The sequence below is a fragment of the Moschus berezovskii genome, chromosome 1 (genome assembly GCF_049115385.1).
Source record: "Moschus berezovskii isolate FMDL1 chromosome 1, NW_MosBer_1.0, whole genome shotgun sequence".
Taxonomy (NCBI): domain Eukaryota; kingdom Metazoa; phylum Chordata; class Mammalia; order Artiodactyla; family Moschidae; genus Moschus; species Moschus berezovskii.
The window spans coordinates 74,081,410-74,105,597 of record NC_142460.1 but is presented as its reverse complement, the minus strand read 5'-3'; the positions used below and the strand labels follow the sequence as shown (position 1 = coordinate 74,105,597).

At 42.3% G+C, this 24,188-nt stretch overlaps 2 protein-coding genes across 5 annotated transcripts in view; one reads left to right on the top strand and one right to left on the bottom strand.

Annotated features, from left to right (window-relative positions):
* Nucleotides 1-9,336, top strand: part of MYH15 (myosin heavy chain 15) — a 171,487-nt gene extending 162,151 nt beyond the window's left edge. The window contains exons 38-41 of the mRNA XM_055419366.2: nucleotides 763-867; nucleotides 7,965-8,060; nucleotides 8,899-9,057; nucleotides 9,259-9,336. Coding sequence (XP_055275341.2) covers nucleotides 763-867; nucleotides 7,965-8,060; nucleotides 8,899-9,057; nucleotides 9,259-9,336 — 438 coding nt within the window. The remainder of the gene's footprint in view (nucleotides 1-762; nucleotides 868-7,964; nucleotides 8,061-8,898; nucleotides 9,058-9,258) is intronic.
* The window catches only part of HHLA2 (HHLA2 member of B7 family), a 178,764-nt gene continuing 161,988 nt past the window's right edge, over nucleotides 7,413-24,188 (bottom strand). For all 4 annotated transcript variants that reach the window (XM_088836787.1, XM_088836792.1, XM_088836794.1 and 1 more), the window contains 4 exons: nucleotides 18,395-18,712; nucleotides 16,523-16,648; nucleotides 14,468-14,523; nucleotides 7,413-13,713 (listed from right to left, as the gene is read on the bottom strand). In XM_088836787.1, coding sequence (XP_088692913.1) covers nucleotides 13,633-13,713; nucleotides 14,468-14,523; nucleotides 16,523-16,648; nucleotides 18,395-18,712 — 581 coding nt within the window. In that variant the 3' untranslated portion in view covers nucleotides 7,413-13,632. The remainder of the gene's footprint in view (nucleotides 13,714-14,467; nucleotides 14,524-16,522; nucleotides 16,649-18,394; nucleotides 18,713-24,188) is intronic.

The following is a 24,188-nucleotide window of genomic DNA, read 5'->3' as shown; positions in this document are numbered from 1 at the left end:
ATTGCAAAATTATATGAAAGACCCCCTTCCCTATCAACCCCCTACCCCGTGTCCTTCTTTATTTTTCTCCATTCCACTTATCACCATCTAACATAATCTATATTTCACTTTCCTTTGTGTGTTTCATTCATTAGAATGGATGCTTATAGAGGGGAGAGATTTTTGTGTTTTGTTCCCTGCTGTATCAATGGTGCATAGGAGGCATTATATTCAGTGAATGAATGTTATGTTAACCTTGATCTTGTAAGTCTATAAGGCTACAGGCCGGCTGCTCATCTGTACTACAGCTCTCCCACCTAGCAGGGCTGTGGGTGACATATGTGTGACATAGACTCAGGGTCTGGTTTATTTAGAGAATCAAAGCCAAACATGGAGAAAGATAAGGCAGTGTATTGGTTGAATCCTTAAAGAGAACTATATATAGCTTATTCTCTGTATATACTTATGTACCTTCTAATACGCACATGTGTATGTACTTTTGTAATCCAAGAGGGGATACTTATCATCTCTGCATGGATCAGCCTTTCACATCCTTCAGGGTCTAAACAGCCCTTTTGTGAGCTCACCTAGTTCGACCAGCTCACTTGGCAAGGCAGTTTTCCCACAGAGCTTGCTCTGTTCCACCACTGCGGGAACCAGAGTAAACACATCTTCCCTTGATGGTGTCACTCTGTTCCAAGTGGTGGTGCCAACTGGCCACTGCAATGCCCTCCTGGCTTGCTGGCTGTCCACCTGTCGTCTGAGACCATGGTTTGCTTGCAGGTTCGCGAACTAGAGGCTGAACTGGAGAGCGAAGTCCGACGTAACTTGGAGGCCCAGGGGGGAGCCCACAGGCTTCAGCGGTGCATCAGGGAGCTGACCCATCAGGTACTCCAAGAAGCCGCGCCCTGCTTGCCTGGCTGCACCCTACCTCAGGCGGATGTGCTCCTTCAGACCACCCCCTAGGACTCCTAGTTCTCTCTCCATCGTTCCTCTCCCTCAGCAGGAGACACCAACTAGCCCTTCCAGAGCTCCTCTGCTATTACTGATTTGGGTTGGTCCCTCTTTAGAGCTCTCAGGAAGCACAATGTGAGTGACAAGTTGCAAATAGAAGCAAAGAGCTATTTATACTATCCTTGTTTTTTCTCATGTAATGTCTGCAGCGCTTTTGGAAAGATGCCTTCCTGTGAGAGGTTGAGTGAGAACAATGTGTAAATGAAGTGACTGGCGGAGACTGGGGTGGCGACTCAGCCCACAGGTTGCATGAGGCGCTAGTTAAATTGGAGGAGGGGATGTTTCCACTCTTGGTTTCTGGTCTCACGAACACTCCAGGCCACCGAGGACTCTATCTGGTGTTGGTGCTGGGTGGAAATACATCAAATGCAGAGAGGCCCCCTGCAGCTTTCTGACTTTCATGTCTAAGCAAATAATTGAAAAGAAGTGGGCAAACTTGTTACCAGTAACTAATGCATTGCCAGAGTAGCAATCTATTTCACTTGTGTTTTCACTTTCCAGCTTGTCTTACCTTTTCTTCAAACAGAGAAAACCAGATGTCCCATGATAGCACATGTCTTGCTCACTTCTCTGGGGCCAGCACCTTCCTGGCACAGAGCAGATGCATGTGTTTCAGTTAAACACAGACACCAATGGTTACTCTCCAGCTCTCTCTGCCACACAATATAGCTTGTTCCAGTGAAAAGGCAAACTCACCCTAGGTGCCCACTTTACAGCAACTGAGCACTCATGCGAGATCTGCCAGTCCTGAGAGTGGCCCCCGCCAAGGCTGAGTTGGTGTCAGAGACATCAAAGTATTTCTTCATTGCAGCAGGAAGGATAGCATTGTTAAGACAGCAGTGCTTCAGAAGCATCATCTTGGGCTAATTAAGATGAAATGAGCTATTTGTACAGTTCTTCATTGCTGAATAAGTAGTTCTTTCCTAAGGCGAATTAGTCTGACAATTGTTTAGACCATGCTAGGTATTATAATGAACACCACTGGGGACTGCACCCATGGTATGTGTGACGGAGGAGCAAACACCTGGGAAACATGAAAGATGTGCTGTTCTCTGCTTCTTTTGAGCAAGGATAAGAAAACATGGGGAAGCAAAATGCTGCTTGTTAATTATGTCTGCTTTTCTCTTTTTCTTTTCCTATGGATTATTCTTATAGTTTTCTTCTATAAACAGGTTCACTATACAACAATGCACTAAAGCTATAGTTTCTTTGGTTTTCATTGTCCCAAGGAATACAACCTCGTTCTACTGTGTTTTTATCTTTGTTTCTTTATAGTAATAATCTGCGTCTTCCCCTTGTACTAGCATGGAGGTGTATTTCTTAATTTCTTCCAAGTGTCTGCACAATGCTTAGAGTATATCTATTCAATTATGCAATGATTTTCTGCCGTGAACTCAGGTAACACCTATTGAGTACCTTTTATTACAAGATAACAGGCTAGACCCTGTCACTTTAAAGAGACATTAGAGAGCCCTCCATGTTCCTTGATATCAGTACCTGGTTTTGAAATATTCAAGGTAGATGTTGAGTCAATTCAATCTGTTCTCCTTTACCATCAAAATAACCATCAGGCCTGTGGGGCACGGTGTTCTGTGATAGTACATCATAGATCCCATTATAAAATGTCATTTTGAAAGGGATATAAATAGGGTTTTTCTTTCCTAGGAAAAAGTCCTCTTGGAAAATCATACTGCATTGGAAAAGGGAACCAAGTGTCTCTCCATCCACAAGAGTTTTAAGGCCAGCCCCCCACTGAGAATTTATCTCCCCTCGTATGTCCCTCTAGCATTTGGAAATTCATCCCGTTTTCCTCTCTCTTGTGTCTAGAAATGTATGCTATAAAGCAGGACATAAGATTAGGAACCTATATTATTTACAGGAGGTAAAGACAGTTTTCCTCCCTACCACCACCCCTATCTACCTGCTCTGCTTTACTTTTGTCTACTGACTATATTCAGGGACCTGTGTGTAGGTGTTATTTAATCCTTAGTAATCTAAATATGGATAAAGTATCTTCATTTCAAGAGATAAGGAAAAAAAAAATTGGTCTCAGGTGGGCTGTCCAGGAACCAGATGACAGGGTGGAGTCAGAAGTATGAGATTTATGGGAGGTAACACCTGGGAATCCCTGGTGGCTCAGAGGTTAAAGCGTCTGCGTCTAATGCGGGAGACCCGGTTTCGATCCCTGGGTCGGGAAGATCCCCTGGAGAAGGAAACGGTAACCCACTCCAGTATTCTTGTCTGGACAATCCCATGGACGGAGAAGCCTGGTAGGCTACAGTCCACGGGGTCACATAGAGTCGGACACGACTGAGCGAAGGAACGGAACACCTGGGAAAGATAAAGGGGAGAGCAAGCAGCCTGAGGCAGAGAAAGCCTCACTGAATTATTTTTGCTTCTATTGCCTCTGCTTTTGGTGTCAAAAAAACTCATCCAGACCAGTTACAGAACTTACCTTCTGTGTTGTCTTCTAGGAGTCTTATAATTCCAGGTCTTAGATTCAAGTTTTTAATCTCCATTTTGAGTTTACATTTATGTATGGTATAAGATAGTGGTCAAATTTCCTTTTTTGCTTGTGGTTGTCCAGTTTTCCCAACACCCCTTATTGAAGAACTAGCTCTCTATTTCCCATTATATATTCTGGCTCCTTTGCATTAATTGGCCATGTATATATATTTGGGCTCTTTATTCCATTCAGTTGATCTGCATGTCTGTTTTTATTCCAGTATATACTGTTTCAGTGACTATACCTTTGTAATATGTTTGAAATCAGAAAGCAAGATGCCATCAGCTTTGTTCTTCTTCCTCAAGATTACTTTTACTACCCAGGGCCTTTTGTGGTTCCATTCTATTTTTGTGAAAAATGATAGTGACTGCATTGACTTTGTAGATTGTTTAGGGCAGTATGGGCATTTTAACATTAATTCTTCCAAACCACAAGCACAAAATAGCTTTCCACCGATTTGTGTCTTCTTCAATTTCTTTCATCAGTGCCGTATTGTCGTGTTGCGGGCACAGGTTGGTAAAGAATTTCCAGACATAAGACAAAATGAGAGGGAAATAAAGTTTATTAGAGCAGGAGACGCTGTTGGAACAGCAGGTCAGCTTAAGGGAAAACTGACGTTGAACAGGGGTCCTTAGTCCACTTTTATACCCAGGGTACAAGGAGTGGGATAGGGGTCTTGTGGGTCATTTGCTGATTGGATGAGGCACCTATACTGGGTGGGGGTAAGAGTAAGGCAAATACCTCCTCCCTGTGGGGTAGGAGGGGAGACAGATTATACCGTTTCCATTAATAGTTACAGCATGGGGGAGGGAAGGACGATAAGGGTCTGGTTTTTCCATTCCTGCATTCTAAGGCCCTCCTTGGTTTGCTCTTTCAACCCTGGGTCACCACACACATATAGCTTTCATAGGTGCAAGTTTTTCACCTTCCCTCCTTGGTTAAATTTATTCCTAAGTATTTTATTCTTTTGATGGAATTATAAATGGGATTGTTTTCTTAATTTCTGATAGTTCATATTAGTGTACAGAAACACAACTTATTTTTGTATAATGATTTTGTATCCTAAAAATTTACTTTTCTGCCTTTCTCTCTTCTCTTTCTGAGACCCTTGTAATGCAAATGCTGGTCCACTTGATGTTATTCCAGAAGTCCTTTAAGCTCTCTTTACTCATTTTCCACCCCCCTACTTTTGTGGGATGAATTCCACTGCTTTGTCTTGAAGTTCACTGAGCCTTTCTTCTACTTCATCTAGTCTACTGTTGAATGCCTATATTGGAATTTTTGTTCAGATATTTATCTCTGTGATTTCTGCTTGGTACTTTTTTATATTAATATTTTTTGTTGAAATTTTCACTTTGTTCATGCATTGTTCTCCTAAGCTTGGTGAGCATATTCATGACCTTTATTTTGAACCTTTTATCAGGTAAATCATCTACCTTTATCCTTTTCTGGGGTTTTATCTTATTCCTTCATTTGGAGCATATTACTTTGTTTCTTCAACTTTTGATCTCTGTGTTGTTTTTTATGCGTTAGATAAAACAACTCTCCCAATCTTAAATGAATAGTCTCATGTAAGAGAAGATCTTTATTGTTCAGTCTACCCTAGCTGTTAGTTGTCTCTGAAATCTTTGTGACTATCCAAGCAGCCTTCTTTGTTCTTAGGGCTCTTAGTTGAGTGTTCAAAAACTGTCTATAATATTGCAAAGGGGAGGATCTCAGTCAGTACTTAGATGCAGGGCTGACTGGAGGCCAGACCCTTAGGCAGGAGCTTTTAAAGTATGCAAATACACCTCTTTCAGGGAATGACTGGGAGATGGGTATTTCTGTCTGTTCCGATCCCTGTGGTGCTATCCAGTTAAGAACTCTTTCTTTGTTTGCTATCATCTCATTGAACCTGTGAACACAAGCCCTTTCTTGAACACAAGCCCAGAGACAGAGGAAGAGATTTATCCTCTGGGCTGCTGCTGCTGCTGCTGAGTCGCTTCAGTCGTGTCCGACTCTGTGCGACCCCAAAGAGGGCAGCCCACCAGGCTCCCCCATCCCTGGGATTCTCCAGGCAAGAACACTGGAGTGGGCTGCCATTTCCTTCTCCAATGCCTGAAAGTGAAGAGTGAAAGTGAAGTCGCTCAGTCGTGTCCGACTCTTAGCGACCCCATGGACTGCAGCCCACCAGCCTCCTCCATCCATGGGATTTTCCAGGCAAGAGTACTGGAGTGGGGTGCCATTGCCTTCTCCGATCCTCTGGGCATCAGCTACAAAAGTCAGTACACCAGACCTGTGCAGAAGCTCCTTTCTCAGAGATACTAGTAGTCTAGGTGGGGCATGTGAAGATGGCACCACTGGCTTTCCCAGGCACTTCAGTCTTCTGCCAGTGCCGAGGGGAGGAGGTGGTTAAAAACTGTTGCAGTCCTATTGGACCCATGAATGTAAGTCCTGCTGGTCACCAGAGCCAAGCTTTCAAGGGATGTACCCTGGGTTGCAGCCATGAAAACTGGGCCACCAAACATGTGCTCCTTTCCAAGAGATACCAGAAACCTAGAGTGAGGCGGAGAGAGTGTATGAAGATGGTGCCACAAGCTTCCCTGGTCTCTGGAGATGTGTGTTAAATTAGAAGGCTGCCCCCTTGGGCTGCAGCTTTAAGATAAGCAAATAGGTCTCTTTCAAGGAAACTGAGCATTTGTTTGCTGCCTCTGTGCTGTGTCCCAGGGGCTAAACATTAAACCTAGCAAGGAGGGAACAAGCAGGATAACTATAGGGGCATAGGAGATGAGCCTGGTTGGAGTGAAAGTTGTTTGTTGAAGGCTGAGGGAGATAAGTGGGGAAACCATGAAAGCCACCACAAAAGTTGATACTTGATGGAATAAGTAAGATGGAGCTAGGAAAAATGTTTGAGCAGCAGGTGTTTGGGTTAAATCATTCATCTCAACCATCAGTCAGTTTAAATACTCCCCTTCAGGGCAATTCAACAGCTCCAAAGTGGAAGTACTCTAGTTAAAAGGGTGGTAAAGAGGGTGTTATGCAGAGCCTTCCAGCATGTCTCTCTCTTCCCTCCTTCCTCCTTAGAATACCCAGGACATCACAGAGCATGATTGAAAACCACTATCTCACTGGATTTCCTTTTTCCAGCCCAAGCCTGGATTTCTATGGAAGCAATAAGAACACACAAAACAGGGTCCCCATAGCTTATAGAATTTTCCTTACTATCTCTGCTAATGCCCACACCACAATTCCAGTAAACTTAGTCTTTCTTATAGTTCCATTACCTAAAGCCAAGGGTCAGTTAGAAAGTTCAAGGAAAGAATTGGTTTGATGGGGGGGCTGCAGGTGGGCACTGAGAAACCACAGGCAGGTGTGGCTTGGCTGGGCTGGGCAAGCTGAAGACCAAATTGAAACTAGTGGCTTTAACTTCCATTTTAACAAAAGCTGGGAGTTCTGTGGTGGATCACGAGAAATGACTGTCATTGCTCTGAGCTGTGTTTATTAATTTCTTGGAACGTGGGATAAGTTAAACTCATTTTTCAAATCACGGCTCTACATATGGTCTTTTTAAAATATTTTTTTTTTTGGAGGCTAATTATTTTACAATATTATATTGGTTGGTTTTGCCATACACTGACATGAATCCACCCCGGGTGTACATGAGTTCCCCTTCCTGAACCCCCCTCCCACCTCCCTCCCTCCTCCCCTTATCCTCCCTCTGGGTCATCCCCGCACACCAGCCCAGAGCATCCTGTAACATGCGTCGACCCTAAATTGGCGATTCGTTTCACATATGATAATATACATGTTTCAGTGCCATTCTCCCAAATCTTCCCACCCTCACCCTCTCCCACAGAGTCCCAAAGACTGTTCTATACATCTGTGTCTCTTTTGCTGTCTTGTATACAGGGTTATCATTTGCATCTTTCTAAATTCCATATATAAGCATTAGTATACTGTATTGGTATTTTTCTTTCTGGCTTACTTCACTCTGTATAATAGGCTCTAATTTCATCCACCTCATTAGAACTGATTCAAATGCATTCTTTTTAATGGCTGAGTAATACATGAGTTTGAGTGAACTCTGGGAGTCGGTGATGGACAGGGAGGCCTGGCGTGCTGTGATTCATGGGGTCGCAGAGAGTCGGACACGACTGAGCGACTGAACTGAATACTCCATTGTGTATATGTACCAAGCTTTCTTATCCATTCGTCTGCAGATGGACATCTAGGTTGTTTCCATGTCCTCGCTATTATAAACAGTGCTGCGATGAACATTGGAGTACATGTGTCTCTTTCAATTCTGGTTTCCTCGGTGTGTATGCCCAGGAGTGCGATTGCTGGATCATATGGCAGTTCTCTTTCCAGTTTTTACATATAGTCTTTAATAAATTTTCCTTACTCTTATTTCCTCATGTGAGGCCACACCCAATGCAAACTGCTGGATCCTTCAAATCACCTTCACATACAAACCTGTACTTTGCAGGTGGAGGAAGATAAGAAAAACATGAGCAGGATGCAGACTCTGATGGATAATCTTCAGCTAAAAGTACAAAGTTACAAGCAGCAAATCGAGGCATTGGTAAGTACCTGAGGCAGTGGCAGCCTCATGGATTTCCTAGCCATTTACATTTGATTAATGGAGATAAGTGGCCCTGAGCTAAACAAGCAGCTTGTCAGGGAGGACCAGCTCAGCTTAAAGTCTGCTCATTCTTTTTTTTTTTTTAAATGTGTATGCTAGAATTATCACCTACAGTTAAAATTTGTGCAACTTTTCCCTTCAGGGAGCCAAAGCTCTCCCCCTTGACCTTTGCTTACACCCAAACATATGCATTGCACGATATGAGCCAAATAGAAGCATGGTGTCATGTAGAGATAGAAAATTTTGGTTGGGTAATATCCTGTGGGGCTTCTCATGTGGCTTAGTGGTAAAGAATCCAGGAGACATCAATGCAGGAGACATGGGTTCTAATTCTGAGTGGGGAAGATCCCCTGGAGCAGGAAATGGCAATCCACTCTAGTGTTCTTGCCTGGGAAATCCCGTGGACAGAGGAGCCTGTTATGAGGAGACTTTATAACAGTAAAGACAAACCCCCTCTACCCTGAATAGGATGTTAAACTGATTACAAAACATATTATGGTTAATCTATCACATACCAAATCTGTGAAAGCTGGACTACATCCTGTTGGTGGAAAGTGCCGACTATGTTCTCAATTTCCAGGGGAAAAATGTTATAAAATGGATCTGGTGCCTGCTAGGAAGTCTGAATCCATATACATCATACAAAAATATGATATTTCATTCAATACTCAGAAGTTTAGATTCCTTTCTCACATTTTCAACTTTCTCACATCAGGGCAGAAAAAAATATGACTATATAGGCTCAGGGATTTCTTTGTTTCATTTTTTATTTTTATAGGAAGCAGAAGCTAGTCAATACCTTTCCAAGTATAAGAAGCAGCAATATGAGTTGAATGAAGCTAAGGAAAGAGCAGAGATAGCTGAATCTCAAGTTAATAAACTGAAGATGAAAGCAAAAGAGTTTGGAAAAAAGGTGCGTCAGATATTCAGTTCTGCTGTAACTTTTAAAGCATTGGTGTTTCAGGTTCATGTCATCACGTGGAAAATTGTTTCTTCAGAGGCTTTTAAAAACAACATTGAAAAAGTTTCTGATAAAATCTTCCCATGTTTATTAATTCTGTTTGTCTGGGTAGTACAAGACAGTAAGCATTTGAGTGGGGTACACCCTGTATTACACTTCTCAAATGCTTAATTCTAGGCTAAATGTGCAGGCTTCGAGCTCCTGGGCCTAGATTCATGTGGGTACAACAGTCAGGCATCCAGGGAGAAAAGATGATTAAAGAAGCACAGATGGATCTGCTTGAAATTCTAAGGGAACTCTTCTGTGGTGGGCAAGTATCATATCGATATGGAGATTCCAAGGGAACAGGTTTAAAGTGGAGGCCATGAAGAACAAATGCAAGAGTCTTGCTTTCTGGTTTTCTTCCCTAAAACAGAGAAAGGAACTATCTACATCTGTGTCCACGAAAATTCTGTTCCAATAGTATGGGCCACTGCCCTAATTCTTCTGGGAAAGTGACAGAGAGCATGGAGGTGTAGGCTTGGCAGGGCCAGTATCTTAGTCTGTTCATAGATGTTACACCGAGATGGAGTGGCTTACAAACTGCAAACACTTCTCACAGGCCTGAAGGCTGTGAAGTCCAGGATCATGGAGCTGGCAGATTTGGAATCAGGTGAGGGCTACTTCCTTATAGACAACCCTCTTCCCATTGTAACCTCACATGGTAGAAAGAAGGGAAGAAGCTCTCTGGAGTCTTTTTTTCATAAGGACATTACTCCCAGGCATGAGGACTCAATCTCATGACCTCATCCCTTCACAAAGGCCCCAGCTCCTAACACCATCACCATTGGAGTTAGGAATTCAACATGTGAATTTTGCGGGGGTACAAAAACATTCATACTATGGCAGTGAGCTCAGCTTCCTCACTGAGACTGTTACCAGAAACAGTTGTTAAATGAAATCTGGCTTTAGGAGAAGCAAATTAAAGGAGGTTGTATACACTCCATAAAATGCCTACAGAGCACTTTGCACAGGCACCACCATTTCTGTTTTTAAAATGAATTACTAGTAAACTCGCAAAAAAAAAGGAGAGAGGGTACAAATAGTAAATACTACCTTATGGGAGGTCAAAGGATCTCTTTTAAAGAAGAGACTAAAAGTTGGTTGTATTGAATATATTTCGATCCAAATATGAAAAATATGAGACTTTTGCAGGCTCTAGAAATTTCTTATTGATGAGCAAATAGTCTCAGGGAGAAGGCCTATATTGAGAGGTCCAGCTAAGTGGTTTGAACTCTGGCCTCAATCTGCAAAGTGTTACAGCCTGGGATCGGGGTCTTCTGTGTGGAAGCTGCCCAGCAACCCCCTGTGATGGATTTGTTTAGGGAAATGCTTCGCACATGCTGCAATTGCACTCAGCTGCACGAGGTCGGAGGGCCTCGGAAACAGATGTAATGCTTTCGACTTTGTCACAGTTATTTCCAACAAAGAATAAAATGAGTGAAGCAGAAATTGCTTCTGAGAGGCCAGAGATGAATAGGAAAATCATCCTTGGCAATGCAATGACTAATTGTTTTCCATTCACAGAAGGAGAGCCTGAACATCTCTCCACTGTCATAAACCAAAGGAAAAGGTTTTCTGATAGAATTGTGCATCAGGTCTGGGGGGGAGCGAATTGTTGATGCATGTCACCTCTCCCTTCTGGGGTCTTCTCCAGAGGGTGCTGCCTTTACTGGCAATGCAAGGCGGGCAGAAAATTGAGTGACCAAGCACGCCCTTGTGGTGAATTACTGGGGTCTGCTTTCTCTCATGCAGATAATTGCCTCAATTCCCTGCCTCCCTTTGAAGCTAATGATGAGTTGGCTAAGGCCTGCTTATGACTGGAAAGCACTGGGCTTCGTTCTGGGTATATGTCCCACTGATGAAAGTCACAGGAATCTCATAGAACATGATGATACTCTATTTTTCAGGTCCATGAAGAATGAGCAGTCCTTGTTTATAATGGACAGAGGCTGGAAGAGTACAAGGAGGTACTATTTTCTGACCAGAAACTTAAGTTGCATTTGAAATATACACCTTTAGATTGATGTATAGTTGCTTTACAATGTTATATTAGTTTCAAGTGTAATAACATAGTGCTTCAATATTTGTAGATTATACTCCAGTTAAAATGACTATAAAATACTGGTTATATTCTCTATGGTGCACATTGCATTCTTGCGTCTTATTTATTTTGTACCTGGTGGTTTGTACCTTTTAATCCTCTTTCCCTCCCTGGTACCCATCTCCCTACTGGTAACCACTAGTTTGTTCTTGTATTTAAAAGTCTCTGTTTTGATATATCCACTCATTTGGGAAACATTTTTAAAAATATGCTGCGTCAAAAGTAGTTTAAACAAGGTGATCAGGAAACGTAATAATAAAAGGAAATATTGTTGCTTTCAATTGTACTGGGGAATTTTTTGATCCTCAGATGTAAGTAAGCATTTCACATGAAAGATTAAATAGATGCAAGAATCTTTTAAGTTTTGATGTTAAAAAATACTTTGTCCATATTGCATCTTAATAAGTAATATTCATAGAAGACATGAGCTATGTTATGGTCCCTGGGGAGTTCTGTTCGACTCATTTCTACATCCATGAGTCTATTTTTAGCCGCTGATGGTGGGAGACAACAGGCTAATCTTAGTGTTCTACAGTGATTTACCTGTGGTCACAGTTAGGCACTTTGTGTCAGGAAAACCCTCCTACCTGACACCCATGTAGGCTACATGTTGGTGCAATACCAAAGCACCCTCCCACACGAGATGCTCAGTTTAGTGATAACTGGTATGCTGTCTGTACTCTACCAATGTGGCTAAGCTGGAGGTACGTTTCCTAGAATTCCCTTCCCTGTGTGGTTCTGGATTACAGTTGGTCACAAAAGAAAAATGCACCCGATTTGAGAGGCAGAAGTGAAGGAGAAGCTGCATTGTTTTTATGCTCATACGGTCAATGTATGGTCCCCGGTACAGTGATAGCTGGCAGATATTACTTAAGGCTGAAAGGGTGAGCTAGCTGGGATGGGCCCCAGCTCCTGCCAGAGTCCTTGCCAGGAAGGCCTGTTGCTGTATGGCAGTAGGCGCTAGCCTGTCTTACAGGTCACTCCCAGCACAGACTCTAGAGGCCCCAAGAGACAGCATGGGATCCAGTTTGTTTTTATAAATTCCAGTTCATCCTCACTCCGTGTCCAGCTCTCCTTCCTGACACTGGCATATCCGACCAACAGTGACCTCAGGGACAGCACCAGATGTGGAGGGGGCAGCCTGGCGCAGACTTCTTCACCACTGCCCACGGTTGTGCAATGTTGAATGTCTATAACAAATCCTTGTTCTGTCATTCTCAGCAGTCTGCCTCTCTGATCCAACCTGACTCTAAGATTAAGCTCAGCAGTGTTGAAAGACACAGGGTCCTTCTTATCTGCCATCCTCAATGTGTTGGCTTTGGTCTTTAAATTTGTCACCCTCATCACGGTAAGATTAGAGCAGTTCTGAGCATGTTCTCCTCATCGAGTGCCCTATGTCCTTTTCTGAAGATTTTCTTTATGTGTCCTTAGTACTCTACAGTTTGTGATGAACACTGGTCACAACACTGTAGCAAACACCTGAGGTCAACAAAACTCTGTGCAAAATAGGAGACTGTGAAATAAGTCCAGCTGATAAAGAAAACTGGACCAGGTGGCATTAATACACAATTGGGGTTGGTTTTCACCGATAAACAATAGGCTTAAAAATTTGATTGTCATAAAAGTCCTAGTTAGGCTTCATTTTTTACACATTGATAATAAAATTAAGGAGAACAGATCATCTAGTCAACAGGTATTCATTCTCTCCTTGCATAAAAATTTATATGAAAATCTAAATTTATTAGAAATCTGATTAACAATATGACAACTGAGCCAAAGAGTAAATTATATTATCTTAATAACAAGGGTCACTCAGCTATGAAACTCTGGTGTTGGATAGTACAACACAACCCCAGGGATATCAAATTATTGAGTTGATAGGGCCTTTTGCACCTTGGGTTGTCTTAGAGACACTGACATTCTTACTCTTTGGGGTCCCTAAGATTCACCATACTAAATTTAGTAGATGAGGCTGATATTAACCATTCATATAAAACTAGAGTACAATACTTTACTACATCAATTGCTTTGTTTTCTTGGCTCTGGTTTTTCACCAAGATGATTTTTGCTTCTACCACTCATCCATCATTAGTTCATCAGATTCTGAATCATCTCTTGGTGATTTGTTTCTTCTGAGTTCTTGGCGGAAACTTCACTGTAGCTCCTGGGCTGGTTGCAGCAGGAAAGTAAATAAATGAAAGAGTTCTTTTATCCAAGCTAAATTGGAATCCTTGGTATCAGGCATTTATAATCTTGATGCAGGTGGGGGGTGGGGCTAAGAATGATTCTTAGTTTTTGAAGAGAGAATATGACTATTCTCTTTCCAGGATCACAGGTTTTTGCAATGGTAGAATTGTCAGGACATGATAAACCATTGCTGGGATCACAGTGAAGAAAGGGAGGTGAGGTCATAGGATATTACGGATGTTTTTGTTGTGTTGTAAACTTCTGTCTTCACTTCTTGTATTGGGTACATATTCTGAAAGAGCCTAGAACCAAGAAACATGGACTCAAAATGGTTGTTATTTATGTCAGAATAACCATTTTTATCTTAATGGTGGTAGTGTTTTGTTTTTGTTTTCTGGAGGGGCGGAACTTTAAGCTACTGTTTGCACCTGTAGTCAGAGATCCATGAGACAGTTATAAGTAGTTATAAAGTTGGATCTTATCAATTTTAATTTCCCTGCTGGATGTTCCTGAGATTTTAACAAGTAGAAAAACAAGTTTATCCCACTCTTTGCTGTTATGTATCCTGATTAATGGAAGTCATAAATAATAAAAGGTGTGCAGCAAAAAAGTATACAAGCAAGCTATAATTCATAAGTGAATTATCAGTTCTGAAGAAATCTAGAAGTGGCTGGAAAAGTGTAGAAGGTCAGTAGTTTGAGTCTGGGTAGAAACTATAGTCTGCTTTTCTCTACTTTATCTGTATTTCCTTCCACTTCTGTGCAATCCCTTGTTTCATCAGAAGAGTAAGTACATTGGTGCATAGTGTCATTTGAGATCTTTACATGTAACAGTTGGGAATGAGAAGAGCAAGCACTTATTTAAGCAACTAGAGCCTGTTTAATTACAGACAGTGGAAGAGCCTAAGTGTATTTTTTCCTGTTCTATTATCCTGCAATTCCTCTTGCCTTTTTCCTGTGTAAAAGTCCTGCAAGATAATGTGTGAATCAGCCAAAAGTTCAATTAGTTTTTTACCATAGCATTCTTATAAATAGTATGATAAAGGAAATGCCTTACCACATTTTCTGTAGTACCGGCACTGCTAGAGTTCTGATTAGTAGGTGGATGCCTTTCTACAGGAAAAAAACAGAACTTAAAAAGACATCTCTTTGCCAACACCCCAATTCTCCCTTATTCCCACCTCAGTAACAACAAATAGTTGCTCAGTCGTGTCCACCTCTTTGTGACCCCATGGGCTATAGCCTGCCAGTCCCCTCTGTCCATGGGATTCTCCAGGTAAGAATACTGGACTGGGTTGCCATTCCCTTCTCCAGGGGATCGTCCCAACCCAGGGATCAAACCCAGGTCACCTTCATTGCAGGCAGATTCTTTACCATGTGTGAGTCATCAGGGATGCCCCACCTCAGTATGATTATGTTATTAGAATCACATTAGTTACTCCCCTCTTCGTATCTCTTCCCAACAAACAGCATTAAAAATGTCCTTAATGTAGAAATACTTCATCAGAAACACACAGCAGTAAATTCAGGTGCTCCAAAGCAGGGATAAAGGCAGTTCAAGCAAGCCAGCAGCTCCTGCCTCTCTAAGATGGTTGGCCTGATACCTACTAACTGTAAACAATGAGGGCCAAGGTGGTGATGGACAGGAAAAGGGGCATAATGTCATTTCTCACGGAAGGCTTCAGACTACAAACTATGGAACACTATTTTTTTAAGTGGCCAACACCCTAATGTGGTTTTTGCTGACATCTGACTGCTCCTCCAGAATCAGAATCCGTCCTGCTCTCTGCCATGGGATGCTGACCTGGATGGGTTCTACCTGCAGGGCTGCTCTTCCCTCTGCTTTCATCTGGGGTGGAGGTCAGAGGGCAGGAGGGGCAAAATCAGGTGTTTCTTCTCCTACCTCTTCCGTGTCAGGTCACCTTAATCTGGCTGTGTGCTCTACGTGAAGGCCACCTTCCTTACAACACAGCTGGTCCTGTGACTCTCTCCTTTTGGGTTTTGGGCACTATTCGTCCTCCCTGTCCCTTTCGATTGAGGGCTCCCAGCGAAGCTCTGAGTGGTGCAGTCTCTTCTATGCTCCCCTTTCTCCAGTTTTGAGTGTGCCAGGTGCTTTGTGTTGGAACTTGTGCATACTCCCACCATTGAAACTAAACCATCATTCTTGAGTAGTGCCCCCTCTCCTAGAACTTGAACCTAATCTCAAGTACCATGATATTAGGGTTTGCATGTGGAAGACAAATTAGACTACCTGAAACCTCCCATTTTCCCTACGTCTGGCAGCTAAGGGACAGGAACATCAAGGGCACTGGCCTGCTTATTCATACAGACAATCACAGGGTTGCAACAGATGAAATCCTTGCTCACTGTCATCCTTAAAGTACTGCCTTCAATAATGGAGTCCACGATGACCAAATAGCCCTGACTTCAGCAGGGGCAATAGGCAAATATCAATCAGAAGAGGGGACACCGAATCTGTCTCAACCTCCCAGGACACTCAGAGCTTCCTTAGAGAGATGATGAAATCAGCGAGAGCTTCATGGCCCCAAGATCTACCTCTGCCACTAGTTAGCTGGGTCATCTAAGGTGGTGCCTGTAAATCTGTTTCAGATGCCTATTTAGAATTTGTGTTAACTTTTTTGATTCTAGTTTCCTGACCTGTAAAATGTGGAAATGAGTAAATCTAAGTTTTTCACAGATCTAAATTTGTTGATAAAAGCAAAGTCTTTAAGAAGTCTTGTGACCATGGAATATTAGTATTATGTTTAATTACTACAAGTAATTAAATTACTGTAAGTTTTCTAGCAGAAAAATTTAGAAAAAGTTTTTTAAAAATTTCACACAATTAAAATAAAATAAAAGGACAATGCTGTTTTGAGCAGTAGCAACTATTAACAAGGGCTTCCCTGATGGCTCAGCTGGTAAAGAATCCGCCGGCAATGTGGGAGATCTGGGTTCAATCCCTAGGTTGGGAAGATCTCCTGGAGACAGGAACGGCTACCCACTCCAGTCATTCTGGCCTGGAGAATTCCATGGAACTCTCGCTTGTCATCTTGGATACACCTCCACCTGAACCCCTGGGCATGAGACCAAAGCCTCCATGAGATAGTACCTTTGCGGAAACCGATGCATCTTTTTGATCTAACAGCTCGAGGGGCCACCGACAGCAACAAAACTGCCACTACAACGGCCACCAAAACTGGAACAATTATCCTAGCAGGTGCTCTTGGGCTTGCTTCTAAATAAGACAAATAGAAAGTCTATGAGCTGGAAGAAAAGTTACCAGACAACAAAAGAAAAAGTACATCTGGGTGAGTATGTTTATTCAAAGTAGCTATTTCTGCTTTCTGCATGGGAAGCAGATATCATATTAGTGAACAGACTTTTCCTAATGGAAAGACCCATTAAAGATACAAACAAGAGCCCTGTCTGGATCAGTGTTTTTCATGAGCATAAATAATACTTCCCAGTTGCCAGGTGGTGCTAGTAGTAAAGAATTCTTCTGCCATTGCAGGAGTCATAAGAGATAAGTGTTTAATCCTTGGGTCAAGAATATCCTCTGGAGGAGGGCATGGCAACCCACTCCAGTATTTTTGCCTGGAGAATCTCATTGACAGAGGAGCCTGGCAGGTTACAGTCCATAGGATCGAAAAGAGCTGGACATGACTGAAGCAACTTAGCACATCACCCAATCTATCTATTTGGGGAATCTGCCAAAGCTGATATTAAACAATTTGGGGCATAGTGGGGATGGGAGTCAAGAGAGGAAAAAGTCTAAAAACTTGAGAGGCAATGAGTTTTTTATGCATTTTAAGTCTTTGTTTTATATTGTGATAAGGGAATTGACATACTTTTGGGTGTGTGTGCTCAGTCACATCAGTAGTGTCTGACTCTTTTGTGACCCCATGGACTGTAGCTTGCTAGGCTCCTCTCTCCATGGGATTCTCCAGGCAAGAATACTAGAAGGGTTGCCATGCCCTTTTACAATGGAGTAATTATGACTACAAACTAACCACAGCCTAGTGTTTTCCTTGGGGGATGGAGGTAGGGCACAGTGTACCCTTGGCTTGGAAAAGGCAGGATCCTAGAGGAATAGAGATAAGAGGTGCAGAGATGATGAGAAGAGCTGAGTAGGAGTCATGATCTTGAGTAAAAAGTGACAGGTGACCATCAAGATAATCAGTGGTGCTTGGAGTTCCTCAGGAATAACTGGAGGAGCCTGAACTCTTTTCAGCCTCTTGACTGGAACCAGAATTGCTATAATTTGTATTAAAGGAAGTAACATTCAAAACTAGAATGCCAAGAACATTTATAAAACATATGTTCCACTGACTCATTTTAATAAATACAAACAGAGAGGTGCCATGGTCTCCCATGATGTCAACTGCTGAAGGATAAGGGTGATCAGCCGCCCTAGACAGTCAACTTCACGAGTACACATTCCTTGACTCTATGGATACTGAACTAGAAATATTTTAAACAATGAGTTGTGGCAATTAGCTACCACTAGAGGTAAAAAATGAGCTGAATCAGGCACAACCTTAATGTTTCAAATGTCCTCTGATGACTGTTTTCACCAGGTTTACAGACCATGCTTCAATTCTAACTTCCCACCAGGCCTGCACAGCTTTCTTTCCCAAACCCAGACCCTAAGGCACATATCAGCACAATGGTAAGCAGGAACTGAAGATGCTCAGCCCACAGAGTAAGAAAACACAGAGGTTTCGTCTTCATTCCTGAAGCTCTTAAACTCTAAAAGAGAAATCTTCTGGGAGTAATTTCCTTTTATTTTTCAGTGCAAGGCTTTCGTGTGGTTAAAGGAAGGAAACTGTCTACCATTTTGACTGGAAGTATCCCTGTAAACAGTATTTTTCAGAAATTCTATTCCAAGGTATTCTTGAAATGCCAACCTAATTTCTATTTGATGTTCACAATCTCTACTGCCGTACCTGAAACCCATTGTCCAACCCTACTTGTAACTTACCTACATGCAGTGTTTGGATGGTGAGTGAGGTACTTTCATTTGATGAAATACTGCACAAATACTCCCCACTGTCTGAAAGACGAAGATCCTTCAGTGTTAGAGAGAAGTCACGTGAGTTTGTCAGCTCTTCTTTCCATGAAAGTCGAGATTGATTGATAAGTGTTTCTTGTGAGGAGTTCTTAAAGTAAGCCAAGAGCAAGGAACTCCCACTTTCCACTCTGGACCAAGTGACTGTGAAGTCTTGATTTGGTGGGAAAAAACTGTTTTCAGGTTTACACAAGAGTAAAACGTTTTCACTTTCCATTTTATGAAGGACATCTAACAACAGGATAGAAAGGTAAAGATAAATGAAAAAAATTTCAAATGAATTTTCTAAGTTAAACTTAGAAATATCTTTGAAAACACTTTTTGGAAAGCAGTGAGATATTTGTGCTGTGGAGTTTCTTAAAAGCTTTACACCACTATTTTAAAGTCACCCACCAAGGTTAAGTTTAGGCTTCAAGGAGGCCCAAGCCTGGGCCAGCTAGGGAGATGACACACCTGGTGTTCAACTCCTACAACCTAAGCAGGATCACTCAAGAGTGCTGCTACCAGTTACCACCATTTTTAACTCAGCAATCTTCTGTTGACCTCTTGAATGCTGGTGTTACCCAGGCTGCCTTCTTGTCACCATGCATTACCTAGTAGTCTCTGCGACTTCCATGGTCTCAAACACTTCTTAATCTCTCTTTCTGGACAAAGTCTTTTTTCTAGCACATGCGTATATTTCTAACCATGTTCAGGAATTCCCCACTGGACCGATTAGAGCAGGGAGTCTACTGGGTATTCTCAGCTTCCCCTCTAGAGTTAGCACCACATTGTCCTTCCTGTTCTGCCAGCTGACTTCTAAGGACCGCCATGAATTATCCTCCCTGGTTTTAGACTCACCTACTCTGCAGTCCACCTGTGAGAGAGTGATGCCAAAGCAAGCTATCTAGAGCACAACAGTCCACCTGTGAAAGAGTGATACCAGAGAAGCCATCTAGAATACAACCTCCAGTCTCTCTGATCCTGCATATCCTTCCTGGGCTCTGTACTACCTCCAGGCCAGCTCAAGCTCCTTAGCAAGATGAAGGCATTTGATCGGGTTTTTGCCTTCCTCTCTAGGCTTAACTTGATACTTCAGTTTCACTCTCAACCACTTATATTTCCACAAATTCAGGCAATATTTACCCCCATCTCTGCTTTTGCATATAGTATGTTTTTTACCTGGAATGCCTATGTTCTCCTGAAATTTCCTACTACTTCTTTAAAATTCGGCCTGTATGCAACTCCTTAAACATATATTCTGTAACAACCTGATCCATACCCAACCGTAGTGAACAGATTTAATCACTCTCTTTGTATGCTACTTTCCTGGTTTAGTTTTATTTTTACATGTTTGTACTAGATGCTGTGGATCCATAAGTGAGTAAGAGTCCACAGCATCTAGTACACATCTAGTTCTGAGGTTCACAGGCTGAGTGACAAAGTTTGGCACATAACAGATCCTCAATAAGACAAAACAGCACTAAGTGTAAGGAACCTTTCGAACTTCAGGATACTCAATTCTGAATAAACAAGAGAAATTATGATTCTCCATATAAAATATTTACAATTTAATATTTTCAACCCTTTCCCACGTTTCCATTTCTACTTGGCTGATGAACAGTGAATATTAGCTGCCCATACTACTGACATCATATAAGGATAATGAATAATTTTCCCAAATAAGACATACATATGACCAGTAGGCACCTGAAAAGTTCAACATCACTAATCATCAGAGAAATGCAAATCAATGCAACTACAATGAGCGATCACCTCACACCTGTAGGAATCATTATTATCAAAAAAACAAACAAATAACAAGTGTTGGTTAGATGTGGAGAAAAGGGAACCCTTGTGCATAGTTTGAAGTGAAGTCACTCAGTTTGTCCGACTCTTTGTGACCCTCTGGACTGTAGCCTACCAGGCTTCTCCGTCCATGGCATTCTCCAGGCAAGAATACTGGAGTGGGTTACCATTTTCTTCTCCAGGGGATCTTCCCGACCTAGGGATCGAACCCAGGTCTCCCTCATTGGAGGCAGACGCATTAACCTCTGAGCCACCAGGGAAGCCCCCCAGGTAAATAGCAGGGAGTGAACACAGCTCCACCCATCAACAAAAAATTGGATTAAAGATTTACTGAGCATGGCCCCACCCATCAGAACAAAACCCAGTTTCCCCCTCAGTCAGTCTCTCCCATCAGAAAGCTTCCATAAGCCTCTTATCCTTTTCCATCAGAGGGCAGACAGACTAAAAGACACAATCACAGAAAACTAACCAATCTAATCACATGGACCACAGCCTTGTCTAACTCAGTGAAACTAGGAGCCATGTCGTCTAGGGCCACCCAAGATGGACAGGTCATGGTGGAGAGGTCTGACAAAATGTGGTCCACTGGAGAAGGGAATGGCAAACCACTTCAGTATTCTTGCCTTGAGAACCCCATGAACAGTATGAAAAGGCAAAAAGATAGGACACTGAAAGATGAACTCTCCAGGTTGCTAGGTGTCCAATATGCTATTGGAGATCAGTAATGAAATAACTCCACAAAAAATGAAGGGATGGAGCCAAAGCAAAAACAACACCCTGTAATGGATGTGACTGGTGATAGAAGCAAGGTCCGATGCTGTAAACAGCAATATTGCACAGGAACCTGGAATGTTAGGTCCATGAATCAAGACAAATTGGAAGTGGTCAAACAGTAGATAACAAGAGTGAACATCGACATTTTAGGAATCAGTGAACTAAAACGTGGGGTATCTTCATGGCTGCTCCAACAAAGCACAGCCGCTGCTCCTTACCTCGGACGTGGGGTAGATGTGAAGAGATACCCCACGTCCAAGGTAAAGGAAACCAAAGTAAGATGGTAGGCATTGAGAGAGGGCATCAGAGAGCAGACAGACTGAAACCACAATCACAGACAACAGGCCAGTCTGATCACACGGACCACAGCCTTGTGTAACTCAGTGAAACTAAGCCATGCCGTGTGGGGCCACCCAAGATGGGCAGGTCATGGTGGAGAGGTCTGACAGAATGTGGTCCACTGGAGAAGGGAATGGCAAACCACTTCAGTATTCTTGCCTTGAGAACCCCATGAACAGTGTGAAAAGGCAAAAAGATAGGACACTGAAAGATAAACTCCCCAGGTCAGTAGGTGCCCAGTATGCTATTGGAGACCAGAGGAGAAATAACTTAAGAAAGACTGAAGGGATGGAGCCAAGGCAAAAACAATACCCAGTTATGGATGTGACTGGTGATGGAAGCAAGGTCCGATGTTGTAAAGAGCAATATTGCACAGGAACCCGGAATGTTAGGTCCATGAATCAAGGCAAATTGGAAGTGGTCAAACAGGAGATGGCAAGAGTGAATGTTGACATTCTAGGAATCAGCTAACTAAGATGAACTGGAATGGGTGAATTTAACTCAGATAACCATTATATCTACTACTGTGGGCAGGAATCCCTTAGAAGAAATGGAGTAGCCATCATGGTCAGCAAAAGAGTCTGAAATGCAGTATTTGGATGCAATCTCAAAAACAACAGAATGATCCCTGTTCATTTTCAAGGCAAACCATTCAATATCACAGTAATCCAAGCCTATGCCCCAACCAGCAACGCTGAAGAAGCTGAAGTTGAACAGTTCTATGAACCTACAAGACCTTTTAGAACTAACACCCAAAAAAGATGTCCTTTTCATTATAGGGGACTAGAATGCAAAAGTAGGAAGTCAAGAAACACCTGGAGTAACTGGCAAATTTGGCCTTGGACTATAAAATGAAGCAGGGCAAAGGCTAACAGAGTTCTGCCAAAAGAACGCACTGGTCATAGCAAACACCCTCTTCCAACAACACAAGACTCTACACATGGACATCACCAGAGGTCAACACCGAAATCAGATTGATTATATTCTTTGCAGCCAAAGATGGAAAATCTCTATATAGTCAGCAAAAACAAGACCGGGAGCTAACTGTGGCTCAGATCATGAACTCTTTATTGCCAAATTCAGACTGAAATTGAAGAAAGTGGAGAAAACCACTAGATCATTGAAGTATGACCTAAATCAAATCCCTTATGACTATACAGTGGAAGTGAGAAATAGATTTAAGGAACTAAATCGGATAGAGTGCCTGATGAACTATGGACGGAGGTTCATGACATTGTACAGGAGACAGGAATCAAGACCTTCCCCAAGAAAAAGAAATGCAAAAAAGCAAAATGGCTGTCTGAGGAGGCCTTAAATAGCTGTGAAAGAGGGAACTGAAAACCAAAGGAGAAAAGGAAAGATATACCCATTTGAATGCAGACTTCCAAAGTATAGCAAGGAGAGATAAGAAAGATTTCCTCAGCAATCAATGCAAAGAAATAGAGGAAAACAATAGAATGGGAAAGACTAGAGATCTCTTCAAGAAAATTAGAGATACCAGGGAAACATTTCATGCAAAGATGGGCTCAATAAAGGACAGAAATGGTAGGGACCTAACAGAAGCAGAAGCTATTAAGACGTGGCAAGAATACACAGAAGACCTATACAAAAAAGATCTTCATGACCCAGATAATCACGATGGTGTGATCACTCACCTGGAACCAGACATCTTGGAATGTGAAGTCAAGTGGGCCTTAGAAGTATCACTACAAACAAAGGAGCAGAGGTGATGGAATTCCAGTTGAGATATTTCAAATCCTGAAAGATGATGCTGTGAAAGTGCTGCACTCAATATGCCAGCAAATTTGGAAAACTCAGCAGTGGCCACAGGACTGGAAAAGGTCAGTCTTCATTCCAATCCCAAAGAAAGGCAATGCCAAAGAATGCTCAAACTATCGCACAATTGCACTCATCTCACATGCTAGTAAAGTAATGCTTAAAAATCTCCAAGCCAGGCTTCAGCAACACGTGAACCGTGAACTTCCAAATGTTCAAGCTGGTTTTAGAAAAGGCAGAGGAACCAGAGTTCAAATTGCCAACATCCGCTGGATCCATCAAAAAAGCAAGAGAGTTCCAGAAAAAACATCTATTTCTGCTTCATTGACTATGCCCAAGCCTTTGACTGTGTGGATCACAATAAACTGTGGAAAATTTGGAAAGAGATGGGAATACCAGACCACTTGACCTGCCTCTTGAGAAACCTGTATGCAGGTCAGGAAGCAACAGTTAGAACTGGACATGGAACAACAGACTGGTTCCAAATAGGAAAAGGAGTACGTCAAGGCTATATATTGTCACCCTGCTTATTTAACTTATATGCAGAGTACATCATGAGAAACGCTGGACTGGAGGAAGCACAAGCTGGAATCAAGATTGCTGGGAGAAATATCAATAACCTCAGATATGCAGATGACACTACCCTTATGGCAGAAAGTGAAGAACTAAAAAGCCTCTTGATGAAAGTGAAAGAGGAGAGTGAAAAAGTTGGCTTATAGCTCAACATTCAGAAAACAAAGATCACGGTCCCACCACTTCATGGCAAATAGATGGGGAAACAGTGGCTGACTTTATTTTTCTGGACTCCAAAATCACTGCAGATGGTGATTGTAGCCATGAAATTAAAAGACACTTACTCCTTAGAAGGAAAGTTATGACCAACCTAGATAGCATATTAAAAAGCAGAGACATTACTTTGCCAACCACGGTCCATCTAGTCAAGGCTATGGTTTTTTCAGTAGTCATGTACGGATGTGAGAGTTGGACTACAAAGAAAGCTGAGCACCAAAGAATTGATGCTTTTGAACTG